The 27,535-nt window shown below is 42.7% G+C and overlaps 2 protein-coding genes across 3 annotated transcripts; both read right to left on the reverse strand.

Annotated features, from left to right (window-relative positions):
- LOC119051621 (zinc finger protein 883-like) lies at positions 1-24,306 on the reverse strand. The gene is made up of 4 exons (XM_037148492.2): positions 24,277-24,306; positions 12,277-12,653; positions 9,509-9,635; positions 1-6,044 (listed from the first exon to the last, which is right to left on the reverse strand). The coding sequence occupies exons 2-4, from the start codon at positions 12,376-12,378 to the stop codon at positions 4,309-4,311; spliced, it is 1,965 nt and encodes a 654-aa protein (XP_037004387.2). The 5' UTR covers positions 12,379-12,653; positions 24,277-24,306; the 3' UTR covers positions 1-4,308.
- On the reverse strand, positions 17,968-27,335 carry LOC119051624 (zinc finger protein 530-like). Of its 2 annotated transcripts, none has more exons than XM_037148495.2 (3): positions 27,181-27,335; positions 24,277-24,403; positions 17,968-21,207 (listed from the first exon to the last, which is right to left on the reverse strand). In XM_037148495.2, the coding sequence occupies exons 2-3, from the start codon at positions 24,308-24,310 to the stop codon at positions 19,565-19,567; spliced, it is 1,677 nt and encodes a 558-aa protein (XP_037004390.2). In that variant the 5' UTR covers positions 24,311-24,403; positions 27,181-27,335; the 3' UTR covers positions 17,968-19,564. The 2 variants fall into 2 exon arrangements, with proteins under 2 accessions (XP_037004390.2, XP_037004389.2); XM_037148494.2 differs by having other exon boundaries at positions 27,058-27,335.
- Between the last annotated feature and the right edge of the window lie 200 nt (positions 27,336-27,535).

A 27,535-nucleotide genomic window follows, 5' to 3' on the forward strand; every position in this document is an offset into this window, starting at 1 on the left:
CAGCCAAAAACCAGATAAAATAATAAGTGATTGTTAAAGAAATGAAACTTGATACCATGTCTTTTCTTACACTTTTCTACATTTTTCTGCTTACAACTATCTTTGTCACCTATTTTTTCCTCAGGTTCTCATGAATGAAATGCACTCACACTTTGTACAAACAATTTCAGGGTAGCCAAGTTGCCTGTTAAATCTCTCATTCTTAGAAGTCGGTGTCCTTTATTTACTACCTATTGTGTCTTACCTGTTCTCAGGCTAATTAGAGTCTTTTCTAGCTATATAAGTAATTCTTATTGAATAACTTCATTAATCAACAGGAATGCCTTTCTGTAGTTTGATCTAATTCTCTTCTGGAAACAATCTGCAGTCCCCATGAGGCAGGAGACAACATAAGGAAGAACTCTTGAGACTGCAATACTGTTACTGGCCAGCATTTAGCACCCTGGTTGCCAGGAAACGCCTTTGACCAATTAGGTAGAATAAACAGTAAACCAAGGCAGGGGGGAGGAAGGAGACAAGTCTCACACACAAACTCAGCCGTCCTGAGCCTGGTCTAATAATATTGCCAACATCACAAGACACACGATGTTAGCAAGAAAGAAGGGAAGTCCTTGAAATTCTATGTAACATTTTCACCATCTGGGAAAGAAAGCCTTGAAACTGTGCTTTCATCCCAAGGCCTGGTTGTGGGAGAGGGTCCCCAGTGCCTGAAGAGCCCATAAAACAACTTTGATTAATTGCCTACCTCTGGTCACTATGTTTTATGAGGGAGTCCCTGATGCTTACAGAAAGAGCCCATAAACAACTTTGGAAAGTGCCCCAATTTTAATTAACTGCCTCTTGTCACAAGATGAACAAATGGGGTCTGGAGCAAGATAAGGATTCAGGCTGACTCCCACACATACCTAAGTTTGGGTAGTCACATTCCCCCAGGAAAGCTGGCACCACATTTACCTGTTAATCAATATGTAACTTTTTCCCTCCTATCCCACCAACTATGTAAGTCCTGAGAACAAAGGACCTGCTCTCTCTCACTCAGGGGCTCAGGGTGCTCTTGGCTCTTGGGCCACTGGGCCCCTGGGCACCTGGCCTCAGGCTGCCCAAGGGGCTTGCCACCCTGGTCTTCAACCACTCTTGCTTTTGTTACCCTGTCATGCCCTGATACTTTGCCTTTCACCCCCTATTCTACCCAGTCCTGTTCTCTCCCATGGGAATAGGCCACTAATAAACTGATTACATGCTACTAGATTTGCTGATATGTAATTCTTTATATGCAAGAAGAACCACATCTCTCCCATCAACACCCATGCAGACACTGTCAATGCATTTTCAGCAGAAATGATCATCATCTTCAGGATAAGTGGTAAAACCTCAAATTCAAAACCTTTACCTCAGATTCAGGCACCCACTTTCCACACAATCATAGATGCCAACATCGCACCCATTCTGGCAGCAAATATAAAATTTGTACATAATCAGTATTCCCAGATATGTCTTATTCTTAGAAGATTGGAATACTGCTATTGATGCTCAAAAGCGTCATGGTTAGTGCCTTCATTAATTTCACATCCGTGACGTGAGTTTTAATGAGTTTTACTGTCACCCAAAAATTCCCAAGAGCAGAACCTGTACTGAGACATAGAAGCCCTGAAGATATCTCCTCCATAAGGTAGGGTCTGTGTGGACTAAAGCAGATATTGGGTATGTGAGAATCTCCATTTATTTTCACAAGACCGTGGGGTGAAGGTTGCAGGACTGACTAGCCAGTGGATGGTGCCCTCAGGTGATAACTAGTGGTATAGCCACCACTTTTTGAATAAGAACCAAGGCTTCTCTTTACCCTTCTTTTATACACAGGAGGAAACTGAGGCCCATAGAGCGCATCGCTTTCCTGTAATCATAACAATGGTCACTAATCCAAGGTTTAAACTCAGGTTGCATTGCCCAAGGTATGTGGAGTCTAATCACTGAACTCTTCCCTTGGGCTTCTAGGAGGGAAATACTTTGTTCAAGAAATACTTGTTCATCCTCATACCACCCAGTTCACCTTCAAATCCTCCAGCCCAGCAAACCACAGATGATGGACCATAAAAATGGGTGAACACTAAAAAGCAAGGCTTTTTATTACATTACTAAATGTGTGAACTTATAAAAGTGATTAAGTGTGTAAATAATGCAGATTATTCCTTGAAATATGATATATTCCTACTGCATGGTATACAACAAGAAATCTAAATAATTTGGAAATATTTTCCACTATTAAAAACAATTATTCCAAAAAATGATTTTTCAAAGAGCGAAAGATACTTGTTATTCAAGGAGTGAAAATAGGTGACATTGCAACATGTGTCTTTGCTGTTTTCCTTTCCTATTTGTTAAAGGATAGTAGCCAAAATTAATAAAAGAATTGGTAAGTTATGTGAGCACACATATTACTAAAAACATATCAGTATATACACACCTGTAAAAATGCTCATCATAAATCCTTAGGGAAATGCAACTAAAAGGACAGCGAGATCCTGATGAACATATGAAAAGAGCTAACATTTATAATTCTTAAAAGAAGATTCTGTTAGAGTGAGGAAATACAGCCCTTACACTATGAGTAAGAATGCATAAAGTCACAATTAGTTTAGATGTACTTTAAGTCCTTAGAAAGTTAAACAATAAATTTGAGACATGTCTGCACTGTGAACACGTAAAATTTTCAGTTTCCTCAGGAATACACGGGTTTCCTCAGAATGTTTTCTTTAGTGTCATTGCACAGGAAATAAATACATTTCCCAAAATACAACTATTTTACAGTGAGAACTCTCCAATGCCAAAAGGGTATTGACTTATGGCCAGAGATTTCCCATGTTCACCTCACACTTGAAGTCTTTAATCAGTGAACTGTGATTAAGGTGACCATGACTCTGACATTAAACATTTCTTAAATTTGATGGCCCTATACGGCCTATCTCCTGTGTAAACTCTCTAATGATATGAAAAGAGAAAACATAGAAAAAGAATTTCCCACAGTCACTATACTCATAAGGCCTTTCCCCAAAGTGAAATTTCTGAACATAGGGGGTCTTAGTGCTACAGGAAAACAATTTCTCATATTGCATGAATATATAAAACCTACCACCAGTGTAACTTCTCAGAGGATAACAAAAGAAATGGCTAGACACAAAAGATTTCCCAAATTTTCTCAACTTATAAGAACAAGTGATTGTGAATTCTCTAATGGCAATGAAAGCCATAGTTACTGGTAATAAATTTCCAATATAGACAGCACACTCAAAAGGCATTTCTGAAGTGTAAAATCTCTCATCATAATGGAAACCACTAATACAAAAAAAAAAAGACTTCCCACATTCACTACAAGCACAAGGCCATTCCCTACATTGAACTCTCTGATGACAACTGAGGGGACTGCTACAGATACACGATTTACCACATTCACTGCTTTCATAAGGCTTTCTCCAGTGGGAATTTTTTTTAGAATAATGAAGATTACTGATTTAGAAAATTTCCTACTATCCTGGCGGGTGTAGCTCAGTGGACTGAGTGCTGGCCTGTGAACTGAGTTTGCCAGGTTTTGTTTTGTTTTTGTTTTTTTTTTACCTTTAGAGGGTATGGGAAGGAGAGAAGGTGAGAAACATCAATGTGTGGTTGCCTTTCATGCGTCCCCTGCTGGGAGCTGGCCTGCAACCCAGGCATGTGCCCTGACTGGGAATCGAACAGCGATCCTTTGGTTTGCAGGCCCGCGCTCAATCCACTGAGCTACACCAGCCAGAGCTGAGTTTGCCAGTTTGATTCGCAGTCACAGCACATGCCTAGGTTGTGGGCCAAGGTCCCCTGTTGGGGATGTGCACCAGGCAACACAGATGATGTTTCTCTCCCTGCCTTATACTCCCTAGAAATAAATAAAATCTTTTTTTAAGACTTTATTTATTAAAAAGTAAACAAAAAATTTTCCATATTCACTGCAGCCATAAGGCCAAAATTCTGTGTGAACTACATGATGACAATGAAATTTATAGTGAAAGATAAAACATATCTCACATTCACTGCACTCATAAGGCCTTACTTTTCTGTGAACTATTTGATGAAAATAAAGGTGACTGCTAGAGCTACCAGATTTACTACATTCATGCACTGATAAAGACTATCTTCTTTGTGAACTCAGAAAATAACAGAAAGCAGATCTACTGGTAAAAAAGTTCCCAACTTCACTGCACTCAGCCTTTATCCAGTGTGAATACTTCAGTGATGGCAAAAGGCACAGCTACTCATGTAAGTTTTTCCACATTAACTGCATTTCTACGGCTTTTCTCCAGAATGAACTCTATAGTGTTGAATAAGGGCGGATCTTTGTCTAAAGCATTTCTTACATTCACTGCACTCATAAGGCTTTTCTCCAGTATGAACTCTCTGATGAATATGAAGAATAGAGCTACTGGCAAAAGATTTCCCACATTCACCACATGCATAAGGCCTTTCTCCAGTGTGAACTCTTAGATGACACCGAAGGTCAGAACTATAGGTAAAACATTTCCCACATTCACTGCACTCGTAAGGCCTTTCCCCAGTGTGAACTCTCTGATGCTTAAGAAGAGCAGAGCTCATGGTAAAAGATTTCCCACATTCCCTGCACTCATAAGGCCTCTCACCAGTGTGAAGCCTCTGATGAGAATTAAAGTTTTCTTTCCTCTTAAAAGATTTCCCACATTCACTGCACTCATAAGGCTTTTCTCCAGTGTGAACTCTCTGATGACAATTAAAGTAGTATTTCCTTTTAAAAGATTTCCCACATTCACCACACTCAAAAGGCTTTTCTCCAGTGTGAACTCTCTGATGATTATGAAGGACAGAGCTCCTGGTAAAAGATTTCCCACATTCACTGCACTCATAAGGCCTTTCTCCAGTGTGAACTCTGCGATGACAATTAAAGTAATATATCCTCCTAAAAGTTTTCCCGCATTCACCACATTCATAAGGCTTTTCTCCAGTGTGAACTCTCTGATGATCATGGAGGGAAGGTCTACTGGTAAAAGATTTCCCACATTCATTGCACTCATAAGGCTTTTCTCCAGTGTGAACTCGCTGATGGTAACGGAGGGCAGAGCTACTGGTAAAATGTTTCTCACATTCACTGCATTCATGAGGCCTTTCTCCAGTGTGAACTCGCTGGTGGTAACGGAGGGCAGAGTTACTGGTAAAAGATTTCCCGCATTTACTGCACACATAAGGCCTTTCTCCAGTGTGAACTCTCTGATGATAACAGAGGGCAGAGCTACTGGTAAAACATTTCCCACATTCTCTGCACTTATAAGGCCTTTCTCCAGTGTGAACTCTCTGATGACATTTAAAGTCATATTTTCTCTTAAAAATTTTTCCACATTCATCACACTCATAAGACTTTTTTCCAGTGTGAACTCTATGATGATCATGGAATGCAGAGCTATCGGTAAAAGATTTTCCACATTCACAACACAGAAAACACTGTCTTCCTGTAAGGAATCCCTGGTCTTCAACAAGTGTATGGTTACAGTCAATGGCATTCTGGCATTCTATTGCAGTATAATAATTTCCTGTACTTTCAAAAGTCATTCCAGACTTAGAGATTTCGTTTGCCCTGAACAGGGTGTGAGTAGCCAGTTGCTTGAGAGGTTCTGAGCTGATGAGGAGGTCTTTTCCAACCTGACTAGAGGTACGAGGATTCCATGACATATGGAAATTGCAGCTCTTTCCAAGTAAGGCCTTGTCCACACTGCTTATGAAACAATACTTTGTTGTGTCCTGCTCCTGGTGCTGGTGACTCTGTGCACTGAAATAGAATGGTTTTGCACACGCCCCACACCTCAGCAGTGTTGAGCCCTGTTGTGTTCCCTGCTGGTCAGCCAAGAAGAAAATGTCTCTCAAGACTGGTCCACAACTCTCACAGGGGTGGCTCTTCTTGGAAGACAAAGCTGTCTTGGGATTCTTCGCTTTCGAGACTCTTAGAGAAACGCTCTGTTCAGTGAGAGCCTCCACATCCTCTGCTCCACAGCAGCAACCTGAACAAAAAGAAAACACTAGTGAAGTTTAGTGACCTATAGGAAGGGGTGTTCTCACCACAAATTTGCATCTTTCACAGGCAAGGCATTATCCTATGCCATCATTTTCATGACAACTAAGATAGACTCTGAAAAAGTGGTAGTTGTACATTATTAGGCAGCTTAGGGGAGTAAATAATGGGCACCTCATTATACAAAGAACACTAGGATAAGGTGGGTCATAAGAAAAAGAGGCAGGGTTTACAAGTGTTCATGATTGTCTGCAAAAGCCTTTCTGCTGGTGACATAAGGCTATGTAGAAGAATGTGAATATGCCCAATATCATGAATCAACATCCGCACAGTAGATGCTCTGCAAGGCTCCTCTGGAAATATGTAAACATATCAGTTCTAGCTGGGGTTGCTCAGTGGATTGAGCGCCAGCCTGCAAACCAAAAGGTTTGATTCCTAGTCAAGGCACATTTCTGGGTTGTGAGCCAGTTCCCTAGTTGCAGTTGTATGAGAGGCAGCAAATCGATGAATCTCACACACACCAACTTTTCTCTCCCTCACTTTCTCCCTCCCTTATCCTCTCTCTGAAAAATAAATAAACAAAATCTTTAACAAAAAATACAAAGAAAGAAAATGTGCACACTTCAAGGCTCAGTAGAAATTTACCAAAATTGGAGAGCACACCAAAAAGACTCCTTAGAGAAGTGGTTGTGGTATAGAGGTTAGAGAAGCAGATATTAGCCACGGCTGGAAGTCAGAGAAGAAATGATACCCATTAAAACTATCAAATAGGAAAAGTGCCAACACTGAATAAGGACATGTAGATCAAGTGTGGCCACTGGCATAGGTGACAACACGCAGTTTAACAGAACAGGTTCCTCATTGTGTTTTAACAAAGCCCTGGCATCACACATTCCCTAAGCATCATTCACTGATGCCAGACCTCCTGAGAGCCTATCCTGTCATGGCTGGATTCATGTTCCTTTTGTGATACACAAAGGACACTTTCACTTCCCTCCCAGTTGAGCAGTAACATGGACTACTGATGATGTAACTCCAAAAAGAAAGCCAAAGAGGTCAATAACCAGCACTGTTGTAGAACAACTCAGCACAAACAAACCAAAGGAAAAAGTTTGAACTCACTATGTGAGTGATGACAGAAAGTTGACAGGATAAAAAATTCAAATATTCCACCCCCTTCAAAAATAACTACACAATTTTGCCCTGGATGTGTGGCTCAGTGGACTGAGTGCCAGCCTGTGAAACAAAGGGTTTCCAGTTCGATTCCCAGTCTAGGGCACATGCCTGGGCACAGGCCAGGTCCCCAGTGGGGGGGGGGGTTGTGAAAGGCAACCACACACTGATGATTCTCTCCCTCTCTTTCTCCCCCTCTCTAAAAATAAGCAAATAAAATCTTTAAAAATAATAATAATTAGACAATTTTCCATGTTAAAAAGCATCCTTGAGGAAAGGGCTAAATGCTTAGGAGACCAGTTTTTCCAAAGAGCCATGAGTGTAGTATAAACAAAGAACTCACAGAGAGAATTATGTAATTCTATGTCTCAGTAAAAGTGGTTAGATTCAAAAGACAAGAGTGAGAACTTCCATTCCGAGCCACTGCTCATGTGCTACCATTGATTTTAGTGGCCTGGTTTGTGAAGACCATGGCAACCGTTTTCACTGAGAATTTCAGGATTTTCTGTAATATCTGCAAATTCCTTACAAACTTCAACTCAAAGAGACCTGTAGAGTTTGTTAGCATGGATATCAAGAGGAATCATGATGTGTCCCCTCTTGGGCACAACATTTCATATGAAGGAACAACACCAGTTTGTACCCAATAAAGACTCTAAAGCAAACTGCTAAGTATTTCGAAAACTGCCCTGGTCACTGAGGAGCCTACATTCTTCAGTACTCCTACCTCAGCCCATGGAACAGAAAGAAGAATGGTTACTGAAACTTATCTTCAGTACAAAACACAGCACATCACTCACCAAGCACTCTTCTATCCACATGCAGATAAGTTTGTCTGGTGTGGATCAGTGCCTTGAGCAGCAAACCCCAGTCCAGGCACACGCCTGGGCTGCAGGCCAGGTCCCCAGTTGGGGGTGTGCAAGAGGCAACCAACTGATGTTTCCCTCACACATCTATGTTCTTTCTCTCTTGGTCTCCCTCTCTAAAAGTAAGGAGTAGTTAAAATTCTCAGACAAAACAGACAACATCAAACACACTTGGACCAGTGGCTCAGTTAGTTGGAAAGTTGCACCGAAAGTTTGTGAGTTTGATTCCCAGGCAGGGCACCTACAGGAGGCAACCAGTCAATGTTTTTCTTTCACATTAATGTTTCTCTCTCTCAATCTCTTCCATTATAACAGTCAATAAATATATCCTCATGTGAACAGGTCCCCAGATGGGGGTGTGAGAGAGGCAACGGATCCCTTATTCTCTCACACATCATGTTTCTCTCCCTCTCTTTCTACCTCCCTTCCCCTTTCTCTAATAAACAAACAAACAAATAAGTAGATGTTTTCCCTCACTAATAAATGTGAAATCTATTAGGCTTCTGGTAACATTAGTGACCTCAAATCCGTCCCTATGCAGGTTGACTATAGCAGCTTTTGGGGCTGCAGGGAGAGAAGCTGTGCAAACAAACTAGCTCTGCCAAGTACAAGGTCTACCCAGAAATTCTGGGAAGCAAACGGTGTACACAGTCCACATGTGAGGACAGAGAAACCCCTAAGGAATTAAGGGCATGGGAAATGCAAAGCCTAGAACAGATCACCAGTGAATACGAGGGTGTGTTGTTTTTTTTATAAAAGTGAGAGTTAGTTGAAACCTTTGCAGCACCCTGCCTGGTGTGGCTCAATGGATTAAGTGGAGCCTGAAACCAAAAGGGCACTGGTTCAATTCCCAGTAAGGGCACTTGCCAGGGTTGCAGGCCAGGTCCCTAATCCATATCTCTTCCACATTGCTGTTTTTCTCCCTCCCTTCCCCTCTCTCTAAAAGTAAATAAGATCTTTTTTAAAAAAGTTTGAGCCCTGGCCGGTATAGCTCAGTGGATTTAGTGTGGGCCTGTGAACCAAAGGGTCACGGTTAGATTTTCAGACAGGGCACATGGGCACATGCCTGGGTTGGGGCCAGGTCCCAGCAGCGGGGCGCAGGAGAGGAAACCACACGCTGATGTTTCTCTACCTCTCTACTTCCCTTCCCTCCTCTCCTTTCCTTCTGTTCCCCTCTAAAGATAAATAAATAAAATCTTTTTTAAAAAAAGTTTGAGGCAATGAGGCAAAAAGAAAGACACCTGGGAACAGGATCAGAGGTTGACCCCACGACCAGCTGCTGCTGCCCAGCACTTCCTGGGTGCAAGTCTGGTCAGGATCCTTAGAGCTTAGGGTAGAAGAAAAGTGCAACCCTGAGGAAATGGGGTCGCAGGCAAGCCAAAGAAAACTGCACAGGAGAGAGACAATGTCTTACCCAGCGAAGATATAAGATCAAAGTTCTCCAGCATCACATCCAGGTACAGGCGTCTCTGAGCCTCATCAAGGAGGCACCATTCTGTCCTGGAGAAATACACTGCAACATCCTCAAAGGTCACAGAAACCTGTCAGAATTAATACAAATGAATCTGGAACAGTGCGTCTGAGACCCCATACTCCTACTTTTCCCCATGCCCAATCCCTCCTAAGGCCCCCAGTTTGGAGAGGATACCAGCACTTGGTGAGAGAGCTGCCTGCTGTGTCATCACAACCTCATGAAACACTTACTTCACCCCCCAGCAAAGGCAGGCAGGATAACTGGAAGTGGTGCAAATAAATGCCATCTAAGCTTGGGACCATGGCTGCAGGACCCCACTCTTCCAGCAAAGAAATTCCACTGAGTCCCAGATCATGCCTCTGAAACACAGCCAAACATGGCCATCACAAGTGGTGGTCTTATGCTTCACCCTTAAATCCCAGCACCAAGAACCCAGGGCCATCGGCTCACACTTACTGTAGGCAGTACACACCACTGTGGGATCTCTACCTGCTTCCCATCTTCACACCCCAGGTGGACTCTCTCAGTTCTGCCACCTTTGCCCTCATGCAAAAAAAGAGCCAGACTTTTGCACGTCTCCATCTTCTAATCTTACCTAGGTTTCCAGACTAATGTGATCAGCTGCTCACTGGATGCTTCCACTCACTGCTCTTTGAAACCTTTAAAAATGTTAACCACAAGAGCATTCTGATATTCCGAAAGAGAATTAACCTACCACCATCTTCCTCAGCCCAGCTGACGGACCCTGCACTACCACTTCAGCTGCGATGAGCAAGAACAGTAGGGTCGTTTTGAACACTTTCCTTTCTCTCCTACAGCTGCAAAATCTGAAACTCTACATGCCCTTCTTAAAAACGGAGGGGAGAAGTTGGCGGGTGGAGGTGTAAGAGGGTATAAGGAAGATAAATGGTAATGGAAAAAACAGAATTTAAAAAATGGATCAACAAGTCAACCTTTCCTTCTATCTCCGAGGCCCAGCTCTGTTCTGTCAGCAATCCTCCGGATCACAGAACTTGCCTGGCCCTGAGCTCCCTGCCTCATCTAATTCCTACAACCATTTTTCCACTCTGCAGCCAGACGGAGCCTGTTAAATCCAGGAGAGACCAATACATTTCTCTTATGCAAATACCCCATTATCTCCATGATGTTTTTATCATTATCAGTTGGCCATTTTACAGGCATGACTGACCCCTGCCACCCAGCCCTCTCCTCGAGGTGTCCATTCCTATTCCCAGCTCTGTGTCATCTGCAAGCATTTGCATGGGCACCTATCTCTCCCTGGATAATGTTCCATAACTGCTTACACAGGTTGCCAGTGTAGACCCCCAAAAAAGCTGGGTGGCCAACATGCTAAACCTGGCCAGCTTAGGGGAGTCTTCTATGATGGCATTACAAACTGAGAGACCGAAAATACCTATATAGATGGTATGAAATTAAAACTTCCTAACTAAAAACAAGTCATGGCAAGGAGTCATGTCCCAGGCCTGGATCTTCTCTAAGGAAGGTCAATTTTTACTTTAACTGAGCTCCTCGTTTTATTTTTGCACAATGTTAACAAACCTTTGGAATGACAAGATAATTTCCTTTCTCCTTACCCTTCAGGACACAAATACGGCACCACGGCAGAAACCAAAAAGCTTGCATTGTTGTTATCTATCCTATTACCACCAATGTAAAAGAAGTGTGTGTCTATTCAATTTTACTTTCTATTTAATGGCAGAGAGTTTCCTTCTTTGTTTTCTCCTGCCTCCCACACCTATGACCGATAGGTGTCAAGTTGCCAACTTATATCTTCGCTTTTCATTCTGATGTATAAAATAAGTGCTAAAACTGCCAATTTCTGAAGCATGTTCTCACTCCGTTGAGATTTTGTTTTTAGTCAATTGTACTCAGTTTAGGGCAAATAAACATTTTTAAAAGTACAGGTTTGAATGTTTCTTACATTGACACCAGAAATAGAAGCATCTTGACATTATCCGTGACCTGCACTGAGAATTGGGGTAGTCCCAGGGTCCCCTCATGCGAGAGCTAGGAAATTACAAAGGGAAGTCTTTAGACACTATCCAGTAATGTAACTACCAGGTAGGGAGTGCAACACCCTGTCTTTCCTCGGCTAATTACATAATGGTTTTCAACTTCAGAGCTTGTGGGAAGACATAGTCAACCACCCTTCAGCTCCAGGTAAGCAGGGTCAGCCTTACCTGGGTCCAGCCTTGGAGTCTAGTGACGCCCGGCCAAGAGTCTCAGGGCAACCTGTTACCTGCTTTGTGACCTGCACAAGGGATCCTCTTCCTGGGCCTCACTGTATTCATTACTCAATTCTAGTCAGTTATCTATCTGAGCAGAATTCTAGAAGCTTTGAAAACCATGATACAGCCTGTGTCCTCTCGGTTCACGATCTCCTCAGGCTCCCAGGACTCTCAGAATATCAGTGCAACCCCTCTGATTTCCAGTTAGATCGTGACTCAGCCTCAGACTGTTTAAAGCAGATGTAAGGCCGAAGTCAGGGTCCCTGATCCTTCTGGTTCAGCAGCACCTGGGCGTCTTTACACGGTGGCCCCTCAGCCAGCTACTCTCTCCCGTTTCCTCACATCTTTTATCCCCATGATCCCACGCCAGGGCCTCGACTTCAGGGCCTGACAGGCGCCCAGCGCCCGATGCAGGGCTCGTTGGGAGGAGGTGGGAGGGCCAGGGGGAGGTACACTCACCTCAGCCAGGCACCTCAACGTGGCCACAACCAGCGGACTCTGTAGGTGGGGCGAGGCTGGAGGAGCAGGCAAGGATGGGGAGCCGGGCATCAGAGTCCCCATCCTGGAGGAGGCGCGTTCACCTGAGCAGAGTCACAGAGCCTCACAATTGCTTTTGTGCCGCAGCAACCAGGACTCTTATTTTTTATCACGGGGATCTTTTCCAGGAACCAAAGCTGAGCCGCCTCTGACAGGTGCGGGGATTCTGAGAGCAGACCACGTGTCTATTGGCAGGGCGACGGAAGTCCCGCCCACATACGCTTGGTACCAACCGAAAAATCCTTTTCCGAGCCTTCATTGGGTCAGCCTTCCCAACAGCCTTCTGGGCAATGTGGTTCCTAAAATCCACAGAGGTGAAATGGGTTTTCCCCGCCTGATTCCAAGATAGAAGGCCCAGACTCATTGGGAAAGGTACAGGTAAATGGCTCGGCCTGGTCCAAAGTGATCTTGAAAATGATAAAAGTAGCCCTGGCTGGTGTAGCTCAGTGGATTGAGCGCAGGCCTGCAGACCAAACAACCGTGGTTCGATTCCCAGTCAGGGCACATGCCTAGGTTGCGGGCCAGTTCCCAGCAGGGGATGCATGAGACGCAACCATACATTGATATTTCTCTCTCTCTCTCTCCTTCCCTTCCCCTCTAAAGACAAATAAATAAACTCTTTAAAAAAAAAAAGAAAGAAAAGAAAATGATAAAAGTAAAAGGAGGTACTCCTGTAGTACAGGGTCTGGAAAGTTTTATCAGACAAATGACCTGCGAATACCATCACATATATGACCAATATAACCCAAGACAAACCTTTGAAATAAAGATCTCAGATACAAAATATGAACTTTAAATTCAATTGCTTGGTTACAAATGAATCAAGAAAAATAACTTTTTGTAAAAGAAACATTCTTTTTCTTAAAGATTTTTACACAGAGGGGTATGGTGGAAGAAAGAAAGGGAAACATCAATGTTTGGTTGCCTTTCCCACACGCCCTCCTAAGGACTTGGCCCACAATCCAGGCATGGGCCCTGACTGGGAAATGAACCAGTGACCCTTTGGTTCACAGGCTGGTGCTCAATCACTGAGCCACACCAGCCAGGGCAAGAAAAATAAAATTTTAAAAATGTGGTGGAATTGAGCCCTGGCCAGTGTGAATCAGTGGATTGAGTGCTGGTGTGTGAACCACAGGGTCATCAGTTCAATTCCCAGTCCGGACACATACCCAGGTTGATGGGCCGGTCCCCAGTCAGAAGTGCCAGAGGCAACCACATATTGACATTTTTCTCCCACTCTTTTCCCCTCCCTTCCCTTCCATCTAAAAATAAATAAATAAAATCTTTTTTAAAAAAGTAAATAAAGTCAATTGTTTACTTATAATCAATTACAAATTTTTTTAATATTTTATTTTTAGAGAGAGGGGAAGGGAAGGAGAAAGAGTGGGAGAGAAACAGCAATGTGTGGTTGCCTCTCATGTGTCCCCTATGGGGACCTGGCCTGCAACCCAGGCTTGTGCCCTGACTAGGAATCGAACCAGCAACCCTTTGCTTCACAGGCCTGTGCTCAATCCACTGAGCTACACCAGCCAGGGCAATTATGAAATTTTTTTAAATGGGAGAATTTAATTCTAACAAAGTTACTGGTGTTTATTTTTTTCATTTCAAAATTATCTTGGCCGATATAGCTCAGTGGATTGATTGAGTGCTGGCCTGTGAACCAAAGGTTAATCAGTTCAGTTCCCAGTCAGTGCATATGCCTGGGTTGTGGGCTAGTCCCCAGGAGGGGCCATGTTAGAGGCAACCACACACTGATGTTTCTCTCCCTCTTTCTTCTTCAATTCCCCTTTCTCTAAAAATAAATAAAAATCTTTAAAAATATATTATAAAATTTTTAAATGATATTGTGACTATTATAACAAAAAACTCTGGGATCCCCAGAGATATTTAAGATCATTATGTCACATATTTCTCACATTCCTAATGGAATAAAGACCATAACTGTAAATTATATTTAGAGTAAATAAATAACATATTCACACTGAAAGTTAATATATGTTTACCTCAGAAACTTAAAAAGCTCATACTAGAATTAATAAAAATGTGGGCATATATATATGCACAATAAATATCAAAAATCAGTAATTCTGTAAGGAGCCTGTTTTCTTAATAATCTATAGCAAACATCACACTAAAATGTAACTTGAAACCAAACTTGAAAAATAGTAAACTAACTAAATTAAAGAAAACCTGAAAAAAATCTAAGAACATACCAGATATTATTTAAAACTCACTTCTCAAAAAAAAAAAATATACAGTATTTCCTGCTCCCTGCTACTGGCCCAATGATCATAAAATGGTCTGATACTATATCCAACTCACTAACATAGGAAAATTGTACTGCATTTTTATTGTCCATGGAAGAGCAACCTGATCTAATCAAATCCTTCTTGCTTCTTTGAATGAGAGCTCTTAAAATCCTGAGGATCCACATACTTGCCATTTTGGTGTGCTTTTTTCACATTTCAACTGCACTATCTCTTCAAAATTTACTATAATATGAAATTTTTTTTCCCTTCTGAGCTAGCCTTCAATAAAGGCTTTCAGGAAACCTGATTACAAACACCTTTATCTACTCACTGATATGTAACACAGACCTAAAAAAGCCTCTGAAGCAAATGAAATCATCAGTAAATTATTGAAATGAAACATGATGCCATGTCTCTCCTTCCACTCTTCAAAATTTCTCTGCTCACAACTTACTATCTTTGTTACCTATTTTTTCCTGAGGTTCTCATAAATAAAATGGATTCACACTTTGTAGAAACCACAATTTCAGGGTAGCCAAGTTTCCAGCAAAGTCATACCTCAGAATAAATCTTTTGTTAGAGTCAGTGTCCAGCCCTAGTTACGGTGGCTCAGTGCATTGAGTGCCAGCTTATGAACCAAAGGTCACCAGCTTGATTCACTGTCTAGGGCAAATGCCAGGGTTGCAGGCCAGATCCCCAGTAGGGGGTGCACAAGAGGCAACCACACACTGACCTTGCTTTCCCTCCCTTCTCCTCTCTAAAAATAAATTTAAAAAAATAAAGTGAAAAAGCAACTGTTAAAAAATATTTTATTAACTTACATTTACTTATTTTGAGAGAGAGAAAAATATTGATGTGCAAAAGAAACATCAATTTGATTCATTTTTCAATTTCTGGACAAGATGGAGGCATAGGTAGACACACTGTGCCTCCTCCCCACAACCAAAATAAGGACAACAAAAATTGAGAAACAAAAAAACAACCAGTACTGACAAAAACTGAACTGTATTGAAGTCTAACAACCAAGGAGTTAAAGAAGAAACACTCATCCAGACCAGCAGCAGGGGCGGAGTCAGGAGGCCAGGCAGAGTGCTTGCTGCAAAGCCGGGGCTGGCGAACCCTAGGCACACAAGGTGGCAGCAGGCAGACTTAGCGAGGTGGTGATTGGAGGAGCGTGGTGCACAAGGTGACTGGAGGACTGGGTGGTCCCACATTCACATGCAGATAAACCAGGCGAAACCGGGGAACAAGACAGACCTTGCAACCCAGGGTTCCAGCCTGGGGAAAATAAAGCCTCAAAACACCAACTGAAAACACCTGTCGAGGTTAAGGTGCCTGGAGAGACTCCTAGCCTCACAGGAGAGTTCACTGGAGAGACCCGCAGGGTCCCAGGACGTACACAAACCCACCTACACATGAATCAGCACCAGAAGGGCCCACTTTGCTTGGGGGAAGTGGTGCAAGTGACTGAAATGCAGCAGAAAGTGGAGCAAGCACCATTGTTCCCTCTCGGCCCCTTCCCCACATACAGCTTCACAACCCAGTCACTGGGTTGCCCAACCCTGGTGACCACCTAAGGCTCCGCCCCTCATTGCGTAACAGGTGCTTCAAGACAAAAAATAAAAAATAAAAAAAGGCCCAAATGAAAGAACAGATCAAAGCTTCAGAAAAAATACAAATAAGCGATGAAGAGATAGCCAACCTATCAGATGCACAGTTCGAAGCACTGGTGGTTGAATTTGGTTACAAATTAGATGAAAAAAATGAAGGCTACCCTAAGTGAAATAAAGGAAAATGTACGAGGAACCAATAGTGATAGAAAGGAAACTGGGACTCAAATCAATGGAGTGGACCAGAAGGAAGAAACAACCAAACACAAAAGAATGAAGAAGCAAGAATTCAAAAAAATGAGGAGAGGCTTAGGAACCTCCAGGACATCTTTAAACGTTCCAACATCCAAATTATAGGGGTACCAGAAGGGGAAGAGGAACAGCAACAAGTGGAAAACTTATTTGAACAAATAAGAAAGGAGAACTCCCCCAATCTGGTAAAGAAAATAGACTTTCAGGATGTCCAGGAAGCTCAGAGAGTCCCAAAGAAGTTGGACCCAAGAAGGAACACACCAAGGCACATCATAATTACATTAGCCAAGATTAAATTGAAGGAATCCTAGAAGCAGCAAGAGATAAGGGGACAGTTACCTACAAAGGAGTTCCCATCAGACTGTTGGCTGATTTCTCAAAAGAGACCTTACAGCCCTGGCTGGTGTGGCTCAGTGGATTGAGCACTGGCCTGTGAACCAAAGGGTTGCTGGCCAGGTCCCCAGTAGGGGGCACATGAGGAGCAACCACACATTGATGTTTCTCTCCCTCTCTCCTTCCCTTCCCCTCTGTCTAAACATACCTAAATAAAATCTTAAAAAAAGAGAGAGAGAGACCTTACAGGCAAGAAGGGGCTGGAAAGAAGTATTCCAAGTCACAAAAGACAAGGACCTATATTCAAGATTGCTCTACCCAGCAAAGCTTTCATTTAGAATGGAAGGGCAGATAAAGTGCTTCTCAGATAAGGTTAAGTTAAAGGAGTTCATCACCAAGCCCTTATTTAACATATGAAATATTAAAGGGACTTATCTAAGGAAAAGATAAACGTGCAGTAAAATGACAGCAAACTCACAATCATTAACAACCACACTTAAAACAAAAAAACAAACTAAGCAAACAACCAGAACAGCAACATACCCACAGAAATGGAGATCACATAGAGGGTTAGCAACAGGGGAGTGGGAGGAGGAGAGAGGGGGGAAAGGCACGGAGAATAAGTAGCATAGATGGTAGGTAGAAAATAGACAGGGGGAGGATAAGAATAGTATGGGAAATGTAGAAGCTAAAGAACTTATCGTATAATACATGGACATGAACTAAAGGGGGGAAGGTGGGAGGGAGAGGGTGAGCAGGGTGGAGGGAAGTGAAAGGGAACAAAAGGGACAACTGTAATAGCATAATCAATAAGCTATATTTTTAAAAAAGAAAGATTAATTGTTTCCATCTCGCATGCCCCCAACTGGGAAACTGGTATGAAACCCAGGCATATCTTGACTGTGAATTTAACCTGTGGCTTTTCAGTTTGTGAGACAACGCTCAATCCACTGAGCCAAACCAGCTAAGGCAAGGTTGCTAATTACCCCATTTTACACGGGAAAATACTGAGGCCCATAGAGTGCATCACTTTCTGTAATCATAACTACAGTCAATAATCTAAGATTTAAACCCAGGTTGCATGGACCAAGGTATGGGGAGTCTACTCACTGAACTCCTCTTGGACTCCTGGGAGTACTTTGAGGTTCAACAAATACCCACTCATACTCATACCACCCAATGCACCTTCAAGTCCCCCTCCAGACCAGTAAATTCCAAACAATAAACCATAAAAATGGGTGAACACTAAAAAGCAAGCCTTTTTATTATATTAGAAATATTTTGAATTTTAAAAAGTAACGAAATGTGTTACTAATGTAGATTATTCCTTAAAGTATATATTATGTACCTACTACATTGTATACAGCAGAAAAGCCAAATTTGGAAATGCTTTCCAATATTTCAAATAGTTATTCCATAAAGCAAAAATTTTCAAGGAGTGAAAATGGGTGACATTACAACGTACTTCTGTGTTGTTTCACTCTGTGCTATAATTTGTGCTAATCTCCTTTACAAATAGTAGCACTAAAAGAATAGGTAAATTACAGAGTATACATTTTACTAAAAATATTATCAGTAATACATACACACCTGTAAAAATGCTCATAATAAATCCTTACGGAAATGCAACTAAAATAGTAGCATCATGACCATATGGAAAGAGCTAACATTTATAATTATTAAACTAGGATTTTCTTAGAGTGGGGAAATGCAACCAACATATACTATGAGTAAGAATGCATAAAAGCACATTTAGTAGAGATTATTCTTTTGTTAGGTTCTTCAAAATTTACACATTAAACTTCTAAGAATGTCTGCACTGTGAACATATAAAACTAAACTCAGATGTGTCCTGAGAAAGTTTTCTTTAGTGTCACTACACTGAAAAAAAAATACATTTCCTAAAATCTAACCATTAACATAGTGACACTTCGCAATGTCAAAAGGGTATATACTTATAGCTAAAGATTTTGATGTTCACTTCATCACTGAAGCCTTTAACCAGTGTGAACTGTGCTAAGGCTGGCCCTGACTATGAAAAAACAATTTCCAGCATTTGATGTTACCATAAGGCTTATCTCCTACGTAAACTCTCTGATGTTAAGGACAGAAAAACAATCTCTCACATTCACTGTATTCATAAGGCCTTTCACCAGAGTGAAATCTCTGAATATCACAGAGGCTAGTGGTATAAGAAAAAAAGTTTCTTATATTCATGTATATATGAAACCTTTCTCGTGCGTGACTTTTCAGAAGACAATAAAGGAATGGATAAAAAATTAAGATTTCCCAAATTTTCTTAGAACTTAGATTTGTAAATTCTCTAATGACAACAAAGGCAATGGTGACTGGTAAAATATACCCCATATTCATACAACTCAAAATACATTTCTGCAGTGTAATGTCTCTCAAAATAGTGTAAATCACTGATAGAAGAAAAACATTTCTCACTGCAGATGTAAAGCCATTGTCCAGTGTGAACTCTGATGACAATGAAGGTTAATGCTACAAATAAAGACTTCCCATATTCACCACATTCATAAAACATTTTTGTGTGAACTCTGATGCTATTAAAGGTGACTGATACAGATAACGAATTCCCCCCATTCAGTGCACTCATAAAGCATTTCTCCAGTGTGAACTCTGACAACAGAGATCAGAGTTGTGGTAAAGATTTCCTATACTCAATGCATTCCCGAGGCCTGTACCCACTGTGAACGCATTAATAATGGAAGGCAGAGCTACAAGTATATTGATTTCTCACATTCACTGCACTATTATAGCCTTCCTAGAGTGTGAATTCTGATGTTTATAGAGGGCAGAGCTTCTGGTATAAGATTTCCCACATTCACTGCACTCATAAGGCCTTTCTCCTGTGTGAACTCTCTGATGATAATGGAGGGCAGAGCTAATGAAAAAAGATTTCCCACAATCACCACACTCATAAGGCCTATTTCCAGTGTGAACTCTCTGATGGTAACGAAGGGCAGAGCGACATGTTAAAGATTTTCCACATTCACCACACACATATGGCCTTTCTCCAGTGTGAATTCTCTGATGATTACGAATGGCATAGCTACGATTAAAAGATTTTCCACAGTCAGTACACTCATAAGGCCTTTCTCCAGTGTGAACTCTATGATGTTTACGGAGCTCAGAGCGACTGGTAAAAGATTTTCCACATTCACCGCACTCATGAGGCCTATCTCCAGTGTGAATTCTCTGATGTTTATAGCGGGCAGAGCTACTGGAAAAAGATTTCCCACATTCACTGCACTCATAAGGCCTTTCACCAGTGTGAACTCTGTGATGACATTGAAGGTCCCAGCTAATGTGAAAAGTTTTTCCACATTCAGTGCACTCATAAGGCCTTTCTCCAGTGTGAAATCTGTGATGACGTTGAAGTGCCCAACTACTGTTGAAAGATTTTCCGCATTCACCACACTCATAAGGCCTTTCTCCAGTGTGAACTCTGTGATGACGCTGAAGTGCCCAAATACTGTTAAAAGATTTCCCACATTCACCACAGTCATAAGGCCTCTTTCCAGTATGAACTCTCTGATGATAACGAAGGGCAGAACTACAAGTAAAAGATTTTCCACATTCAGTGCACTCATACGGTCTTTCTCCAGCATCAATTCTATGAGGCTTACTGGCAAAAGATATTCCATGTTGACCAAACTCATAAGACCCTTCTCCAGTGTGAACTCTGTGTTCACATATGTCAGAGCTACTGGTAAAAGATTTTCCACATTCACTACACTCATATGGTCCCCCTCCATTGTGAACTCTCTGATGGTTACAGAGGGCAGAGCTATGGGTAAAAGATTCCCCACATTGACAACACAAAAAACAATGCCTTCCAGTAAGGGATCTGTGGTTCTCAACAAGTATGTGATCATGGCCGATGGCTTTCTTGCATTCTCTTTGGCTGTAATGTTTTCTGCTTTGAAAAGTCATTCCGGACTTAGAGATCTTATTTGCCCTGTGCATGGTGTGAGTAGCCATTCGCTTGAGATGTCCTGAGCTGATGAGGAACGACTTTCCAACCTGAGTAGAGGTATAAGGTTTCAAGGACATATGAAAATTGTGGCTCTCTGTAAGTGAGACTCTGTCCACATTGCTTAAGAAACAATTCTTTGTCATGTCCCCCTGCTCCTGGTGCTGGTGACTCTGTGCACTGAAATAAAATAGTTTTGCACATGCCCCACACCTCAGCAGTGTTGAGCTGTGCTGTGTTCCCTGCTTGTCAACCAAGAGGAAAATGTCTCTCAAGACTGGTCCACAACTCTCACAGGGATGGCTCTTCTGGGTAGCCAAAACTGACTTGGGTTTCTTACACTGTGAGATTCTTACAGAAATGCTCTGTTCAGTGGGTGCCTCCACATCCTCTGGTCCACAGCAGCAACCTGAACAAAAAGAAATTCTGGTAAAACACATAGCGACCTACAGGAAGGCGGTGTTCTCACCAAAAAATTGCATTTGTAGCATCCAGGCATGATTCTATGTGAAAGTTTTCTAGACAAGTGAGACAGATTCTGACACAGTGGTTGTTGTACATTACTAGGCCACTAATGTCTATAAATAATAGCTACCTCTATAATAAAAACACTAGTTTAGGACATGACACAAGGATGAGAGGAGGGTATATAAGTTGTACTACTGTAGATGGCTGCCTGCAAAACCCTTCCTGCTGGTGATGTCAGGCTGTGTAGAGAAAAGGGAATGTGTCTAAAACCATGAAAATCAATCACAGCAGAGCAGATGCTGTGCAAGGTTTGTAGAGAAAGATGTGCACACTTCAAGGTGCAACAGGTGATGACCAATGTCGAAGAGCATAGCAAAAAGACTCCTTAGGGAAATGGCAGTGGTGTAGTGGTTAGATAGAGGTACAGTTTATCCCTGGCTATAAATCAGAGTAGAAATGATAACTATTAGAACAGATAGGCTAAGTACCAACACTTGGAAAGGGCAAGTACATTAAGGTGTGGTCACTGGAAATGGTGAAAAAATACAGTTAGAGAACAGGTTCCTCATTAAGTCTTAACAAACGCCTGGCATCAAATGCTCCCCAAATGCCATTCAGAAATGCTGGAAACCCTCTGAGCCCATCCTGTCATGGCTGGACTTCTGTCTCTCTTGTGATAAACAAGAACCCTTCTGCCTCCCTTCCAGTTAAGCAATTATATGGAATAATGACAATGCAAATGCAAGAGAAAAGAGAAGAAATACATAACCAGCACTGTCGTAGTACAACTCAGCACACTGTCATTCAAGAAACAAGACATCCTAAAATGATAACAAAGTGAAGTCATCAAGAGGATAACAATTTTAACCACTATGCACCCAACCACAGAGCACCTAAGTACATCATGGCAACAATATGAGACCTGAGAGCAGAAAATGCAATGCAACAGTATTAGACAACCTGAATATCTCCCTTTCAACAATAGGTAAATCATCCCATCCGAAAGCAATAAGGAATTATTAGAGTTGACTATACTTAAAAAAAAAACAGAATAAACATGTACATATTTTATCCAGCCTTGGCCAAGTGGCTCAGTTAGTTAGAGTACTGGCCAATGTACAGAAAGGTTGAGTGTTTGATTCCCGGAAAGGGCACAAAACTAGGTTGTAGATCAGTTCCTGGTTAAGGACAAGTACTGGAAGCAACTGATCCATGTTTCTCTCTCACATTGATGTTTCTCTCTCTCCCTCCCTTCTTCTCTCAATCGAAAAAATATTTTTTAGTGAGAATAAAAAATATAGAGAGATGCAGAAATAATCAACAGGAATATAAAAAATGCTTTTCCTCCCTATTTCATTAGGCTTCCAGAAACACTACTGACCTCAAATCCTTCCCTGTAAGGGCTGGAAATGGAGTTTAGACTGAGATGCCCCCAAATCACCCACAGCCTTTGGTTGGGGGATGAAGGAACAGACAATAAGGCTTAAGATACTTTTCATGCCCAGCTGGTGTGGCTCAGTGGATTGAGAGACAGCCTGTGAACTGAAAGGTCCCTGGATTGTTTCCCAGTCAGGGCACATGCCTACATTGTGGGCCATGTCCCCAGTCTGGGGTGAGAAAGAGGCAACCTATTGATGTATCTCTGGCCCATCCATGTTTCTCTCCCTAACTTTCTCCCCACCTTACCCTATCTCTAAAAATAAGTAAATAAAATCTTAAAAAAATAAAGAAAAGAAAGATACTTTTTATAACAAAGACAAAATAATAGCTGTGCTACTGCCTCAAGGTAAGATGTGTGAAACTTTCAGGATATATCCTGACTCCTAATGTAGCCAGAGGGGCACTCCCATGGAGTCACTCCTGCCTTGATAGGGGATGGCAGCAGAAAAAATGTAAATAAGAACTGGTAAATGTAGCTCAGAGTGGAAGGAGTCAGAGATAAGGTCACACAGGAGGCAAGAGGGTCAGTATTTAAAACTAATGGTGAGCAGCCATGAAAGAATTTGGTCATAAGTCTCGGAAGGTAGTGGGAGCAATGATATAACAGCCATGTGATATGGAGAAATAAGCAAGCAGCTAGCTATGTAGTTTGTAGTCAGGATTTGGCCATGTGGCCTGGTATAGTAGGAAGAAGACATGTTGCCCTTCTGATCTTGCAGGCTCTAGCTGACTCCAAAGACTCTCACTGCAAGATAGTGACCTGCCTTGCAACCACAGACTCTATCTGGACTCTTGGGACTTAGGTCTTTCCCTGACTTCACTATGATCCAGTGTAATGTGGCACATCCTTTCCTGGACTGTTACACGAAAACTGATGACAACATACCCCAGATCCTGGAGGACAGAACTGCTTGCACAGCTGACTTAAGGTAAAGACATAAGGAACTTTTGGGGCTTTTGGCTTACAGCCTTTTAGGGAATAAGGGAAATGCACCTTGTGGGAAAGGAGGGCTTTGAGCATAAGGGCTCTGAGCCCCCACCCCCAGGGTTGAAATGTTGTAAATAAAGACATGTTCCTTCCAATATAGATTATTGGGTCATTCATCAAGGTGTCACATGGATGAGCCCATGTCTGCTCAGTGACAGATACAGTACACCAGGTACTGGGGCTGAAAGAGGAGAAGGGAGCAGTGCAAATAAACAAGTCTTGATAAGTGCAGAATCTACACAGAAATCTCGAAAAGTAAACTGTGTATACAGTCCACATGTGAGGGCAGAGCAACCCTGGAAAACCTTAGGGCATGGGGAAATGCAAAGCTTAGTTCAGGTCACTGGTGAGTAAAGAGTTTTTTTTTTTTTTAAGTGAGAGTTTATTGAAGTTTGGGGCAATGAGACAAAAAGAAAGAACCCTTGAGACCACAAGATCAGCTGCTGCTGTCCATTGTTTCCTGGGTACAAGTCTGGTCAAGACCCTTATACCTTAGAATAAGAAAACCCAAAACCACAACCCTGGGAAAAGAGAGGTGCACACACGCCAAAGAAAAGTGCACAGGGACAGTGAATGTCTTACCCAGTGAAGATATAAGGGCAAAGTTCTCCAGCATCACATTGAGATACAGGCGTCGCTGAGCCTCACTAAGAAGGTGCCATTCTGTCGTTGAGAAATACACAGCGATATCCTCAAATGTCACAACAATCTGTCAGGATTAATACAAATGAATCAAAACAGTCTGAGACCTCACAATCCTACTGTTACCCATGCCCTACCCAGTCATGAGCCACCAGTTCAGAGAAGACACCAGCCCTTGGTGACAGAGCTGCCTTTGGTCTCATCTAGTCTCATTAATCACTCACACCCCCTACAACAAAGGCAGGCAGGATGAGAGTAAGAGGGACAAATAAATGCCATCTAAACTTGGGACCATGCCTGAGGGGCCACATCCTTCCTGCTAAGGAATTTCACTGATCCTCTCAGATCATGCCTTTGCATGATCCTTGATGTATGTTTCACCATTAAATCACAATACCATCGGTATCCAAGACCATCGGCTCACATTTCCTCTAGCTACGCACATCACCATGTGATCTCTCCTTCACATCTTCACACCACAAGTTGACTCCCTTGGCTCTGCCCCTTCACTCTCATGCACAAAAGAGCCACGACTTTTGCACATCTACATTCTATTGCCCAGATTTCCGTACCATATGTTTGGCTGCTCACTTGATGTTTCTACTCACTGTTCCTGGAAACTTCTAAAAATGTAAACCAAAAAAACCTTCTGATATTTCTAAAGAGAATTAACCTACCACCAACTTCCCTTGCCCAGTTGATGGAACCTCCCCGGCTTCAGCTGTTAGGACCAAAAACACTGGGGTGTTTGAACCATTTCCTTTCTCTTCCACAACTGTGAAATGTGAAACTCTATGTGCCTTTCTTAAAAAACTGAAGTGGGGAGGAGGGGCAGTGGGGGTGGAAGAGCAAATAAGAGACAGAAATGGTAATAGGAAAAAGTACAATAAAAAATGGACCAATAAGCCAACCTTTCCTTCTACCTCTGAGGCCCAGCTCTGGTCCATCAGCTCTCCTTTGGATCATAGAACCCACTTGGTCTTGTGCTTCCTGTCTCCTCCCTTAATTCCCATAATCCTTTTTGCACTATGCAGCCAGATGGAGCCTGTTAAACCCAGGAGAGACCAACTCCTTTCTCTTATGCAAATGCCCCATTTTCTCCCTAAGAGATACTCAAATTATCATTTGGACATTTTACAGGTCTGATTATTGACTCTCCCAGCTCCCTGTTTTTAATACAAAGGATGGACATCAGAGGTACCTATTCCCAGCTCTGTGGCATGTCCAAGCATTTCCATATGCAGGTGTATCTCCATCAAAAACCTTCCATTACTGCTCACACTGGCCGCCTGTGTGAACCTAAAAAAGGGGGGGATGGGCCACATACTAAACCTGACTAGCTTAGGGGAGTCTGCCATGATAGCCTTAAAAACCGAGAGACTGAAAATACCCCCATAGATGGTATGAAGTTAAAACTGTCTAACTAAAGGCAAGTTATGGCAATGAGCTATGTCTTAGGCTGTTATTTTCCCTTGGAAAGGTCAATGTTTACCTTAAGCAAGCCCATCTTTGTATTTTTCCATCTACATTAACATACCCTTCAAATGTCAGGATAATTTCCTTTTTATTTTTACCCTTCAGGGCACAAACACTGCACCAGAGCCCCAAAAACCTGCATTGTTCTTTTTATTGTGTTAATTAACTATCTATAACCACCAATGTAAAAGAACCATGTGTCTATTCACTTTTACTTTTTATACAATATCAGAATTTCATTCCTTGTTTTCTCCTACCTCCCACACCTATCACCAATTTCCACATTTCAAGTTCCGCATTTATGTCTTCCCTTTTGATTCTGATATATAAAATCAGTGCTAAAACTGCCATTTTCCGAAGCATTTTCTCACTCCGTTGAGGTCCCTGTTTCCTGGCAATCATACTGTTTGGCTTAAAATTAAAAAAAAAAAAAAAAAACCTCTACAGGTTTAATGTTTCTAACGTTGACACAAGAAATGGGAGCATCTTGATATTACCGGTGACTTACTCTCAAGATTGGGGTATCCCCAGGGTCCTCACAACCAAGAGCTGAGAAATGACCAAGGGAGGAGTCTTTAGACACTATAACGTAATGTCACCACTAGGTAAGGACTGGGACACCCTTTCCCTCCTTGTCTAATTTCATAATGATTTTCAACTTTGGGAACTGTGGGAAGAAGTAATCAACCATCCTTTGTAAGCTCCTGGTAAGCAGGTCTCAGTTGTATCTCAGCCCAGCCCTGGAGTCTGGTGATCTCGGGCCAAGTGTCTCCTCACCAAAGTTTCTTATAAGCCCTGTGACCTTGAACAAGCGCTCCTGTCCTCATCACCCCAGTCCAGTCCGTCTTCTATCTCAGCAGGATCTAAAAGACTTTGTAAACCATGACACAGCCTGTGTCCTCTCTCGGTTCACGACCATCCCGGGCTCCCAGGACCCTCAGAATGAAGGTGCAACCCCTCCGCCTCCCAATCAGGACGTGACTCCGCCTCAGATGTTGAAGCAGATCTAAGGCCGAGGCCAGGTTTGCGGGTCCTTCAGAGACATCAGCAGTCGCTCGTCGTTATAGGGCGGCCCCTCAGCCAATCACCCTCGCCGACCCCATCACACCGTTTGTACCCACGAGCGCTCACGGTCCCGAACGCCACGGCCTGGGCAGCAGAATGTGACAAGCGCCCCGCACTTGGGCTGCAGGGCTCAGTGGGCTGAAGGGAGCGAAGGAGGAGGGCCTGGGGACGCGCACTCACCTCCGCCGGGAGGTTCGGCAACACCCCCGCAGGCGGACTCTGGGGACCCAGCGAGGCAGACACAGCGATCGAGAAAGGGGCGCCGAGCACCGCCGTCCCCATCCCGGACCAGGCGCTAGTCACCTCGGGCGGAGTCACGGAGCCTCACAGTCGTGTTTGTGATGCGGCGACTAGGTCTCTCCGACTTCTCGTGACCGCATCGCTACGGCGACCCTGCGCCTGGCTCCCTCTGACAAGTGAAGTAACCCTGACAGAAAACAAAATGCCCGCCAGCTGGGCGGCGGAAGTTCCGCCCTCATGTGGTTGGCCCCAACGGAAAAGCCTTTTCTGAGCCTTCATTGGCTCAGCCCTCGAAGTGCCTTGTGGGTATTGTGGTTCCTAGAGTCAATGGAGGCGAAAAGCGGTTTGCCCCTCATGAAAGGAGAAAAGACACGGGCTCCCAAGGACGGTACTGGAAAATGACAATTCCTGTTGGAAA

This window comes from Artibeus jamaicensis, unplaced genomic scaffold (assembly GCF_021234435.1).
Source record: "Artibeus jamaicensis isolate MK-2021 breed Jamaican fruit bat unplaced genomic scaffold, CSHL_Jam_final contig_723, whole genome shotgun sequence".
NCBI classification, from domain to species: domain Eukaryota; kingdom Metazoa; phylum Chordata; class Mammalia; order Chiroptera; family Phyllostomidae; genus Artibeus; species Artibeus jamaicensis.